Below are 13122 nucleotides of genomic sequence, written 5' to 3' on the forward strand. Positions count from 1 at the left end.
TGCATGTAACAACAAAACGTGAAACTAGTAAAGATAGATTAGACACTTCTCCAAATAGACTGGAGGAGGAAAACATAACCAGCCATGCGTATGAGGATACGCATTTAGCTGTATGTACACTATATATATATATATACACAAAAGTATGTGGACACCCCTTCAAATGAGTGGATTCGGCTATTTCAGCCACACCCGTTGCTGACAGGTGTATAAAATCGAGCACACAGCCATGCATTCTCCACAGACAAACATTGGCAGTAGAATGGCCTTACTGAAGAGCTGAGAGACTTTCAACGTGTCACCGTCATAGGATGCCACCTTCCCAACAAGTCAGTTCATAACATTTCGGCCCTGTTAGAGCTGGTCAACTGCAAGTGCTGTAATTGTGAGGTGGAAATGTCTAGGAGCAACAATGGCTCAGCTGTGAAGTGGTAGGCCACACAAGCTCACAACATCTGTCTTCGGGTTGCAACACTCACTACTGAGTTCCAAACTGCCCCTGGAAGCAACGTCAGCACAAGAACGGTTCGTCTGGAGCTTCATGAAATGGGTTTCTTGGCCAAGGAGTCACACACAAGCCAAAGATCACCATGCGCAATGCCAAGCGTCAGCTGGAGTGGTGTAAAGCTCACCGCCACTGGACTCTGGAGCAGTGAAAACACGTTCTCTGGAGTGATGAGTCACGCTTCACCATCTGGCAGTCTGACAGACAAATCTGGGTTTGGCTGATGCCAGGAGAACGCTACCTGCCCCAATGCATAGTGCCAACTGTAAAGTTTGGTGGAGGAGGAATATTGGTCTGGGGCTGTTTTTCATGGTTCAGGCCCCTTAGTGCCAGTGAAAGGAAATCTTAACGCTACAGCATATAATGACATTCTAGACTATTCTGTCCTTTCAACATTGTGGCAACAGTTTGGGGAAGGCCATTTCCTGTTTCAACATGACAATGCCCCCATGCACAAAGCGAGGTCCATACAGAAAAAGTCTGTTGAGATCGGTGTGGGAGAACTTGACTGGCCTGCACAGAGCTCTGACCTAAACCACAATGAACACCTTTGGGATGAATTGGAACGTTGTTTGAAATGCCCAACATCAGTGCCAGACCTCACTAATGCTCTTGTGGCTGAATGGAAGCAAGTCCCCCCCAGCAGTGTTCCAACATCTAGTGGAAAACCTTCCCTGAAATTTGGAAGCTGTTACAGCAGCAAATGGGGGACCAACTCCATATTAATGCCCATGATTTTCGAATGAGATGTTCGACGAGCAGGTGTCCACATACTTTTGGTCATGTAGTCTATGTTCTCATGGCGGGGGGGGGGGGGGGGTATCCCAGTCCTACATGTCTGATAGGGCAGCTAATGTCATGATGGACATTAGAGCAGTTGCTCCCTGGTCCACAGCCATCTACACTGTGCCCTGTACTAAATATAGTTCAACTTCCACCTTTGCCGTGATGGAGAGTAGCTATTATTAGTACACTGACTCAATAAATATGCAAACCATGTCAACTAGGGAATCCAATGATAGCCTACTTATTACATGACACTGGCAAATTGGCATGTTACCTCTTTTCCCACTTCTGAAGGGGATAAAAGCTACTTCTGTTGGGTCTATCTACTAAAAAAAAGCTAGTCATTTGCTCACAAACCAAAACAGATCCTACTTTCAATTTCGCATACAGATTTTGGCACAATGGCATCGTCACAAATTTGAGAATTGTATATATATATATATATATATATATATATCATTTTTTTTGCATAGTTGAATTTCTAACCAATAACAGACTATCCTGAATATAGTTAAAATTGGAATACAGATTTATATAATGTCCCAGAGGGTTTTTTTCCTGAGTAAAACTGCTTCAGCAAATATTGAAGTAAAAGTAGGCCCAAGTCTTCTCTCCCATCACTTCAGATTACTATGTGAGATCCACTTCTCAGCAAAGAGAATCGTTGCAGTCGTCACTCTAGAAAATGGTAAAGGTGAAGAGTTTAGGGTAGCAGCCTAGCAGGCTAGTCAGATTCAGGTCAGGTTTCATTGAGGGGTGTTGAGAGCACAGCATGCACTTGTGGAAAGGTCCTTTGCAATCTACTGACTGAAGGCCTAACACGGCTAAGCTATAACACTGATGTACTTTACTGTATATAAACTCAGCAAAAAAAATGTAAACGTCCCTTTTTCAGGACCCTGTCTTTCAAAGATAATTCGTAAAAATCTAAATAACTTCACAGTTCTTCATTGTAAAGGGTTTAAACATTGTTTCCCATGGTTGTTTAATGAACCATAAACAATTAATGAACATGCACCTGTGGAACGGTCGTTAAGACACTAACAGCTTACAGACGGCAGGCAATTAAGGTCACGGTTATGAAAACTTAGGACACAAAAGAGGCCTTTCTACTGACTCTGAAAAACACCAAAATCAAGATGCCCAGAGTCCCTGCTCATCTGTGTGAATGTGCCTTAGGCCTGCTGCAAGGAGGCATGAGGACTGCAGATGTGGCTCTCCATACGGTGAGACGCCTAAGACAGCGCGACAGGGAGACAGGATGGAATGCTGATCGTCCTCGCAGTGGCAGACCATGTGTAACAACACCTGCACAGGATCGGTACATCCGAACATCACATCTGTGGGACAGGTACAAGATGGAAACCACAACTGCCCGAGTTACACCAGGAACGCACAATCCCTCCATCAGTGCTCAGACTGTCTGCAACAGGCTGAGAGAGGCTGGACTGAGGGCTTGTAGGCCTGTTGTAAGGCAGGTCCTCACCAGACATCACCAGTAGTTTATGTGTCGGGGGGCTAGGGTCAGTTTGTTATATCTGGAGTACTTCTCCTGTCCTATTCGGTGTCCTGTGTGAATTTAAGTGTGCTTTCTCTAATTCTCTCTTTCTCTCTTTCTTTCTCTCTCTCGGAGGACCTGAGCCCTAGGACCATGCCCCAGGACTACCTGACATGACTCCTTGCTGTCAGCACCTGGCCGTGCTGCTGCTCCAGTTTCAACTGTTCTGCCTTATTATTATTTGACCATGCTGGTCATTTATGAACATTTAAACATCTTGGCCATGTTCTGTTATAATCTCCACCCGGCAAAGCCAGAAGAGGACTGGCCACCCCACATAGCCTGGTTCCTCTCTAGGTTTCTTCCTAGGTTTTGGCCTTTCTAGGGAGTTTTTCCTAGCCACCGTGCTTCTACACCTGCATTGCTTGCTGTTTGGGGTTTTAGGCTGGGTTTCTGTACAGCACTTTGAGATATCAGCTGACGTACGAAGGGCTATATAAATAAATTTGATTTGATCACCGGCAACAACGTCGCCTATGGGCACAAACCCACCGTTGCTGGACCAGACAGGATTGGCAAAAAGTGCTCTTCACTGACGAGTCAAGGTTTTGTCTCACCAGGGGTGATGGTCGGATTCGCGTTTATCGTCGAAGGAATGAGCATTACACCGAGGCCTGTACTCTGGAGCGGGATAGATTTGGAGGTGGAGGGTCCATCATGGTCTGGGGAGGTGTGTCACAGCATCATCAGACTGAGCTTGTTGTCATTGCAGGCAATCTCAACGCTGTGCGTTACAGGGAAGACATCCCCCTCCCTCATGTGGTACCCTTCCTGCAGGCTCATCTTGACATGACCCTCCAGCATGACAATGCCACCAGCTATACTGCTCGTTCTGTGCATGATTTCCTGCAAGACAGGAATGTCAGTGTTCTGCCATGGCCAGCGAAGAGCTCGGATCTCAAACCCATTGAGCACGTCTGGGACCTGTTGGATCGGAGGGTGAGGGCTAGGGCCATTCCCTCCAGAAATGTCCGGGAACTTGCAGGTACCTTGCTGGAACAGTGTGGGGGGGTAACATCTCACAGCAATAACTGGCAAATCTGGTGCAGTCCATGAGGAGGAGATTAAGCACTGCAGTACTTAATGCAGCTGGTGGCCACACAAGATACTGACTGTTACTTTTGATTTGACCCCCCTCCCATTGTTCAGGGACACATTATTCAATTTCTGTTAGTCACATGTCTGTGGAACTTGTTCGGTTTATGTCTCAGTTGTGGAATCTTGTGTTCATACAAATATTTACACATGTTAAGTTTGCTGAAAATAAACGCAGTTGACAGTGAGAGGTCATCCGTCCAAAAAACATCAGGGGTGAGTTATTTGAACAATTTATTCCTAAATTAATGTCATCCATTCATATAAGCACTAGGCTACTTCAATAAAGATATATGTAGAACCCTCAATACTGCAGATAGGTAGTGTGTCTGCACAGAGAGATGAGAGAGAGAGAGTGAGAGAGAGAGAGAGAGAGAGAACATAATGAAGGCGGTAACCAGGGATAAGCAGTGAATAACAGTTGTTTATTCAAGTCCTTTGTCAAACATAACAAGGTAATAAAATCTGTTTGCAAGACAAATATTTACGAGTGACTGGATCAAAAAGTAGGCACTTCTTTCATGTGTTTTTGTGTGGGATTCGCCGACTATGGAAAATGCAACTTACACAAAATAGACATACCCTTCCCCTCCCAGAAGACAATTCACCTGTTTAAGGCCAAGGGACATTCTTCTAAACAAAATGTATTTTGGAAAATCTGACATAGTGGCAACATCACCAATAACAACTTAAGAATCAGTCGGAACAAGGTGTATTTTTGATGATATTGTAGTGGCATATTACAGCAGCCCAGAACCAGAGGTAGGTTTGACTGAGAAGTTCCTCTTTCTGAGGTGTTTTGTGGTCCACTCCGTATCTTAGTATTTAGACATTTTGATGAGGTGGAATCATCGTCCAACCCGCTCCTCGTCAGCCTCGCTTCCTTCGGCTGGTTCCAACATTTAAAGCGTCCCAGCATCCTTCAGTCAGTCACATGTGTTCAGGGTGGTTCTGCAAACAGGTGATGAACTCTTTGACGGGGTGTCCGTGGAAACAGATCTGGTTGACAGCATTGAACAAGGGGAACCTAGAAGGTGGAAAACTGGGATATCAGTTTCAGTTTTAAAACAAAAATGCCTGATTCACACCAAAGTGCCAACCCAAACCGTACTGGCTTACAGTATATATATATATATATATATATATATATACACAATGGAGTAAAGAACTTAAGTAAAAATACTTTAGTAATGAAGTAGTTTTTTGTGGTATCTGTACCTTACTATTTATATTTTGATAACTTTTACTCCACTACATTTCTAAAGAAAATAATGTACTTTTTACTCCATACATTTTCCCCTGACACCCAAAACTACTCGTTACATTTTCAATACTTAGCAGGACAGGAAAATGGTCCAATTCACACGCGTTTTAAGAGAACATCCCTGGTCATCCCTACTGCCTCTGATCTGGAGGACTTACTGAACACACATGCTTCATTTACTTTCCGTAAATTAAAATAAAACAAGAAAATGGTGCCATCTGGTTCTGAATTTGAAATTATTTGTACTTTTTACTTTTGATACTTAAGTATATTTTAGCAATTACATTTACTTCTGATAGTTAAGTACCCTTGTAAAACTGACCATCCTACCAATCCTCAACTTCGGCGATGTCATTTAGAAAATAGCCTCCAATACCCTACTCAACAAATTGGATCCAGTCTATCACAGTGCAATCCGTTTTGTCACCAAAGCCCCATATACCAACCACCATTGCGACCTGTACGCTCTCGTTGGCTGGCCCTCGCTTCATACTCGTCGCCAAACCCACTGGCTCCATGTCATCTACAAGACCCTGCTAGGTAAAGTCCCCCCTTATCGCAGCTCGCTGGTCACCATAGCATCACCCACCTGTAGCACGCGCTCCAGCAGGTATATCTCTCTGGTCACCCCCAAAACCAATTCTTTCTTTGGCCGCCTCTCCTTCCAGTTCTCTGCTGCCAATGACTGGAACGAACTACAAAAAGCACTGAAACTGGAAACACTTATCTCCCTCACTAGCTTTAAGCACCAACTGTCAGAGCAAGTCACAGATTACTGCACCTGTACATAGCCCAACTATAATTTAGCCCAAACAACTACCTCTTTCCCTACTGTATTTATTTATTTTATTTATTTTTTTGCTCCTTTGCACCCCATTATTTTTATTTCTACTTTGCACATTCTTCCACTGCAAATCTACCATTCCAGTGTTTTACTTGCTATATTGTATTTACTTTGCCACCATGGCCTTTTTTTGCCTTTACCTCCCTTATCTCACCTCATTTTCTCACATCATATATAGACTTGTTTATACTGTATTATTGACTGTATGTTTGTTTTATTCCATGTGTAACTCTGCGTTGTTGTATGTGTCGAACTGCTTTGCTTTATCTTGGCCAGGTCGCAGTTGTAAATGAGAACTTGTTCTCAACTTGCCTACCTGGTTAAATAAAGATGAAATAAAGAAAGTATTTTTAAAACCCAAATACTTTTAGACTTTTACTCAAGTAGTATTTTTACTGGGTGACTTTCACTTTTACTTGAGTCATTTTCAATTAATGTATCAGCTCCGTTTGGCTCAGTAGTGTGAAAAGGTGATAAGGGTGGTTTGTCATTACACGTCATTGGATGATCAAGTAAGAACATAACTCACTCTCGGAATCTTCTGAGGGCAAACTCATCAAATGTAACTCACTTGTCCACCAGGCCCTTCTTCTTCAGAATGTGGTTGACTTCAGCTGCAGTGGCCGGACCCTGGAGTTTCTGACCATTCAACATCTCCTTCTCCAACTCCTCAATAGTCTACACAGGGAGACACAAAGACAGAGTGAGAGAGAGAGAGAGAGAAAAAAAAAAAAAGAGGGGACACATGAGAGAAATTTTAACATTTAGAATATCAACAACAACAGGTATGACAAATTCTTTCCACACTCCTCACAGCACCTTTCCGGTTTTGGCGAAGGCCTCTGCGATCTTACGGTTGCGTCCGCCGTAGCAAGTTGTGATGAGGTCGGCGACGCCGCAGCTCTCCAGGAAAGTGACGGGGGAGACGGATCCAGCGGTGCAGAATATCCGGGCGAAGGCAATCATCTCCATCAGCCCCAGTCTGATTACCGCCGCCTTGGTGTTATCCCCGAAGCCCAGGCCATCACAGAACCCTGCTCCTACCGCCACTATGTTCTGGGGTGGGAGAAGAAGAGATGGTTGTAAACCATTACGATCTCATCTCATTACGATCCAACGCTCTAACCACTGGGCTCCCCTGCCTCCCCATTCTGGTGAGAACATTGTCATTTTCCCCCCTCTCCTTCCTGCGTAATTAAAGGCCCACCTTGAGAGCGCCACAGATCTCTACCACATCAGCTTCCTCCACCACGGTAACTCTGAAGTTCGTGGTCTGCATCAGTTTCTTCAGGATGGGGCCCCACTCTTTGTTCTTGCACCCTGTGTGACGAATACAAAACATGGAGAATTATTACACGTGAAAAATATCTTCAATACCATACCTGGGGTTGGCAGGTAGCCTTGTGGTTAGAGCGTTGGGCCAGGTTGCTAGATTGCAATGATCAGCTGACAAGGTAAAAATCTGTCGTTCTGCCCCCTGAACAAGGCAGTTAACCCACTGTTCCTAGACAGTCATTGTAAATAAGAATATGTTCTTAACTGACTTGCCTCGTTAAATAAAAGATTAAATTAAAACAATTATTTAAAATAAATAAATCAAATATATTGATCTTTACTTATGTAGCACAAAAGCATTGACATGCTATTTTAATGGTCAGAGATATACTTTGTTCTATTTTCCTAAACAACCAAACACACACACACCCCTTACCGATTGTTGTTTCGCAGAACTTCTCCTCTGCGACTTCGTTGGCTATGTTAGCTCCCATCAGCACCGTCATGGTGACGCCCAGCTTCTCTCTGATGACATCAGAGATCAGCTTCAACCCCTCTGGACCCTCATCCACACCCTGAAACATAGATCACCATGGATACGTCTATTTGTATCATCTCCCTCATCGACATCCTACAACAACCGATCACCGGGAACGTAGGCCTCATCGTCCTATTTATTTATTTTTTATTTTACCAGGCAAGTCAGTTAAGAACAAATTCTTATTTTCAATGACGGCCTAGGAACAGTGGGTTAACTGCCTGTTCAGGAGCAGAACGACAGATTTGTACCTTGTCAGCTTGGGGATTTGAACTTGCAACCTTTCGGTTACTAGTCCAACGCTCTAACCACTAGGCTACCCTGCCGCCCCATTTACAGCAACAAACAACAATCAGAAGCAGCAGTATTAAATTCTGTAAATTCAATCAGAAGTTTGCCCTTCTAAAAGGTAATTGTTTGCTGCTGGCTTTATTCAAAACAGGCCCTGAAAGCAAAAAAAAAACACTCACTTTGATAAGAGACATGCCCACGGCATCCTTCTTGATGTGTTCTTTGATGGTGTCACAGATTCTGTTGATGAACTGGTGTGGAATAACAAAGATCAAGATGTCTGCTCCCTTCACAGCATCCGTCACCTCTGGAACAGCCACCTACATGGGCGAAGACAGATTCATCGGGTGGATGTGTGGCAGACTAAAAATCTAACAGTTGGTAATAATAAACGACTAGGTAATGATTTGTTAATAATCAGGTAATAATCAAATTTGTTTTCCGTCACCTCTGGAACAGCCACCTACATGGGCGAAGACAGATTCATCGGGTGGATGTGTGGCAGGCTAAAAATCTAACAGTTGGTAATAATAAACGACTAGGTAATGATTTGTTAATAATCAGGTAATAATCAAATTGTTTTTTTTTTATTGAACTTGAAAGGTGATACATCCATTGTTGTGTTTTCTATCGTGACAAACTGTAAAAAAAGAATAATAATAATGTTATGTTAGCTGCACAAGAGATTTGGTTCTGGGTTACTTCTAAAATTATTAATACACAATTTTTCCCCCCCCCAGAGTATTTTGAATGTCTAAAATGAATGAGTCTTACGATGTTTGGGGGAAGCTTGTGTCCAGGCAGGTACTTGACGTTCTCATGGTCTGTGTTGATGATCTCTGTGAGTTTACGTCCGTTCACTGTCTCCTCAAATACCCACATGTTCACTGTCGTGTCGAACACGTCAAGCTTTCCTGCATTGGCGCCTACAATCTTGGCAATGGCAGAGCCCCTGTAGATGTGAAACAAAAAGGTGTCCATTTCAAACAATGATATTGTTTCATTCGTGTTCTCCACATTTTAGGATCTTAAGAAATGACTCAGGGTGCAAGACCCAGTGAGGTAATCCCACTTTGAGAGATAAACAGGCTAGCAAGTGAGATGTTAGGATGTTGAATGTCTTGCAATTGTATTTGGTTTGTGAAGCTTGTCTCTCACTGCTGCCAATCAGTTAAGCTTTCTAGCACCAGGTATTATGTAACAGATGCTGGAGAGAGATCAGGGAAGAAAATTATATCATAATTCATTCTTAAAAAGTGGACTCAAATGATTATTGAGTCAATAATTTAACATTCACCGTTTATAATGAATATAAACCACACCTAACGAGTGTAATGGCACAGTAGTGATTACTCAAACATTATTTTACGTCAATCAATGAGGCAAGAGTTATTTTAAAGATCAGACAACTCTATATTGATTCAGCTACTTCCCCCCCATTGTACTAGTCAGCCTACACAACAACACAATACAACACAACCTCAGAGAACATAAGAGAGCATAATAATAATATAATAATAATAAGAGCATTCCCGAGGAAGTCAATCCAAGGCCCTGCAGTGCAGCAGTTCAAAGCGTTTGTTGTTATAATAGCCGCACAATTAGTCCGAGCGTCGTCCGGGTTAGGGGAGTGTTTAGCCGTCATTGTAAAATAAGAATTTATTCTTAACTGACTTGCCTAGTTAAATAAATAAAGGTTACATAAAAAAAAAATAGAAATAGCAGCACGGCTACTGGACATACCACCACCACCTTTCAAGTTCATCACATAATATGATACGATCAGCCCTTTTGTGTGAGTGTGTGAGAAACTACAAGGAGTTGAACTGCATTCTGCATGAGGCAAACGTCCGATGCAGTCACTGTGGCTGAAACGTCAATAACCAAGCACGTCTACTAGATTAAATCAACTCCATTGAGACGATAAATTCAATTCTGATATTTGCCCCAGTTATGTTGCATTAGGCCCAATTGAGACAATTACAAGTCGTATGAAGCAAGAAGGAAATGAGGGAAAATCTAACACGAACAGGGTAACAGCAGTTTACTGTAGGGCTATCTTTCAAACTGTCTTTTTCTGGTGAGATCACATCGAGCAAAAAACAAACAAAAAAACAACAAACTCGATACACTCACAGCTTCAATTCTACGACCTAAAACGTGATACACAACCGATCCAAAGATTCACAGTGTTATCACCGCCTCAAATGAGTACCTGAAGTGAGGCATTTGAAAACCGCTGACATGCAAAAACTGCCCTCTCGTGTATATTAAGATCATTCTGCATCATCAGCTCAGAAAGAGCTAAATATGTTTAGAATTAATTAATATCAAAAATATTTTTAAAAAGTGCTTACCAGTTGCCAGAGCCAATGATGCATACTTTCTTGAGTGCCATGATGTACAGTGCGATAGTCCACGGTGTCTGTAGCTTCTCCTGAAGTGCTTGGTGCGAGACACTTCTAAAGCCGAGACGAAATGTATTTATACCTGACACGTGGTCTAGCACACCGTCTGGGTCACGCCCCCTCGTAGCTATTGGTCAGCGCGGTCAGGAAGAGGACCACTTCTAATCCCATTAAGGAACAATGTGTTGCGTTCGGAAGGAGTCTCGCATCGTATCCTTTAGCACACCTCAATGTTCAGAGAGGTGAGTCTTTGACCAATAATGATGAGGATAATGTCAAGAGCAAAAAAAGTTTGGTGAAGCAATATCTATCATGTCTCAACTCCTTATCCCATGAACACGAGATGCTGACCTGCAGGTCAATGACCAGATCGTTCCCCTGGTTGTTATACTATACCCTCTCCTGCATCACCCCACTTCTCACAGCAACGACACAGGTGTGTTATCAGAACGAAACGGTGATGCTGAGGTGAGCACGAGGCAGGTAACATCTTTAAAATGGTAAGAATGCCAGTTTGTGCATAAAATGGTTCAACTTTAAATAATTAATTCACGACCGAGAAGTTATCGATATCCTTTATTATAGCACAAGGTTCAAACATACAGGAAGAAAATAGGTTTGGTCCATGAAATAAAAAATACAATTAATGTCGGAAGATTTAAAATCATTCAGCAGTATCATTCTTTTACAGGTTTGGGGACAATTCAGCATTAAATCAGAACGTGGATTGAAATTACACTCAATATTGGGAAAAATAAAATAAAAATACCCATTGAAAATATGTATTTAAATGAACTTACTGAACAGATACTGAATTGAGGACAACGATAAAGGTTCTTACATCCTCGACATGTCATATCTAAACAGAAATACCGACAAGCCTAAAGCCGTCTACCATGCTAGCAAAAAAGCTGAAATTCATGAATGTCACAGCTAAAAAGTGAACCCAGCTCTACGCTTCTCTTCCTCGGGTGTTGATAGCTTCTGCACACTAACAAATAAAGAAGGAAAACCCAGAGGAAATCATCTGAACAGAACAGTAGAAGCCTAAAAAGTTGTTCTCCTTCCACACAGGACCAACAAACAACTGCAACTTGCTGCTAGGTTATAGAGAATGTTCTGGATTAAACCATTGGGGTCACTTGAGGGGGAACGTCTTGGGCAAACGGAGCATTAAGACAATGAGTCAAATTGATGGTATGTCCTTTAAAAACAGACATTTTCCCCTTCACATCAGATTATTCTGTTCATTATTTACAAAACTAGATCGACTTGAGGTAATTACTACTAAACACTACTTCCTTAATATTCTTTACTTCTAACTAACAAGACTTCATACTTTCTAAACTTTTTTTTTTTTTTAGAGAAACAAAGCTCCACCAAAATAGTTTAAAATGAAAAGGCCACTTAAATGATTAACTAAAACAATATAGTGAAGTTTCACAACATTGTACAGCATTGCCCGTCATTACCATGCTTTGAAGTGTTCATATGAGAATTTTGAAGCACACAAGATTCTAAAAGTAGAATTTTTGGAGGTACACAACATTCTAGAAGCATTTAAAATAATCTTGGTAAGAAACAAACAGCCCGCGGGGCAGTACAAGGCCACAGAATAATCACACAACCCTATCAATACCAAACAAACACTGAATATCAATTCCAGACCAAAGGCAGAATGGTAGTGTGCGTAGGTAGTGTGTGTAGGCTATCACCTGATCAGTTATGAGTAAGTTTGGACTCAGAGCGGGGTAGATAGATAGTCCCAAGCATTTAAAATTAACCCAATGCTCTTTCACCTTGGCCAAATGTTACAACATTAATTGAAGCCCCTTACTTAAAATATCCAATATTAGTTATTGTGAAGTAGCATCAATACTTAGTTGGGGGTAATTTCAACCTCACTTAGGCCTGAAAATATAGATTCAAGATCTGTGAGAGAGTTCAGCACAGAAAATAAATGCTTTGGGGGTTAAACAGAGATAGACCATTGAAAGAAAATAAGTCAAAATATATTTTACTGGGACAAATATAAAAAAGTAAGTAGCAATCAAACATTTAATACATAACCATAACAGCTGCTAGTTGATGTTAAAATATATCCTACAGTTACCATCAGCAGTAAAGCAGTCTATATCGAAGATGTTTTATCTAAGCGTTTTGCAAAAATCAGCAGTGTATTTATAAATATGAATGTCCCAAACTTCTCTTTTCGTCCTCCCAGAGAGAACAGCCACTTCATTTCCTCTGTTGACCCACTTTCCTTTGACATAATCTTGTCTAGGTGTTTCTGATTCCGAGGGCCTGTTCCAGCTCCTGACGCCTCTGTTGGACCTGAAATACATTTTTAAAGAAACACAAATTAAAAGATTAAAAATGTAGATAAAGAACAATATTACATTTCAGAAATGGTAATCCAATTTTCAATTTCATATGGCACTTTAGAACAGATTAGAGCATGTGTTATAAGTGAAAGGAATACCATGTAATGCTAGGTAAATAGCAGGAATTGCTCGGTAAATAGCAGGAATTGCTCGGTAAATAGCAGGAATTGCTCG

At 41.8% G+C, this 13122-nt stretch overlaps 2 protein-coding genes across 2 annotated transcripts in view; both read right to left on the reverse strand.

Annotated features, from left to right (window-relative positions):
- Positions 1-4348: 4348 nt before the first annotated feature.
- On the reverse strand, positions 4349-10656 carry LOC135540416 (glycerol-3-phosphate dehydrogenase [NAD(+)], cytoplasmic-like). The gene is made up of 8 exons (XM_064967038.1): positions 10514-10656; positions 8931-9108; positions 8336-8476; positions 7764-7902; positions 7260-7372; positions 6872-7108; positions 6624-6730; positions 4349-4971 (listed from the first exon to the last, which is right to left on the reverse strand). Exons 1-8 carry the CDS (start codon positions 10552-10554, stop codon positions 4875-4877), a joined length of 1053 nt encoding a protein of 350 aa, XP_064823110.1. The 5' UTR covers positions 10555-10656; the 3' UTR covers positions 4349-4874.
- Positions 10657-12589: 1933 nt separating this feature from the next.
- LOC135540418 (SWI/SNF-related matrix-associated actin-dependent regulator of chromatin subfamily D member 1) overlaps positions 12590-13122 on the reverse strand; it is a 29169-nt gene continuing 28636 nt past the window's right edge. The window contains exon 12 of the mRNA XM_064967039.1: positions 12590-12898. Within this exon, the coding sequence (XP_064823111.1) occupies positions 12845-12898 (54 nt within the window). The 3' untranslated portion in view covers positions 12590-12844. The remainder of the gene's footprint in view (positions 12899-13122) is intronic.

The sequence above is a fragment of the Oncorhynchus masou genome, chromosome 5 (genome assembly GCF_036934945.1).
Source record: "Oncorhynchus masou masou isolate Uvic2021 chromosome 5, UVic_Omas_1.1, whole genome shotgun sequence".
Lineage (NCBI taxonomy): Eukaryota > Metazoa > Chordata > Actinopteri > Salmoniformes > Salmonidae > Oncorhynchus > Oncorhynchus masou.

Coding starts and splice junctions, on each gene's coding strand:
- LOC135540416 (XM_064967038.1), bottom strand. CDS start 10,554: ATGGCACTCAAGAAAGTATGCATCATTGGCTCTGGCAACTG. Junction 9,109..10,513: donor ATCATTGGCTCTGGCAACTG/GTAAGCACTTTT, acceptor TCACATCTACAG/GGGCTCTGCCATTGCCAAGA. Junction 4,972..6,623: donor AAGAAGGGCCTGGTGGACAA/GTGAGTTACATT, acceptor TCCACCTTCTAG/GTTCCCCTTGTTCAATGCTG.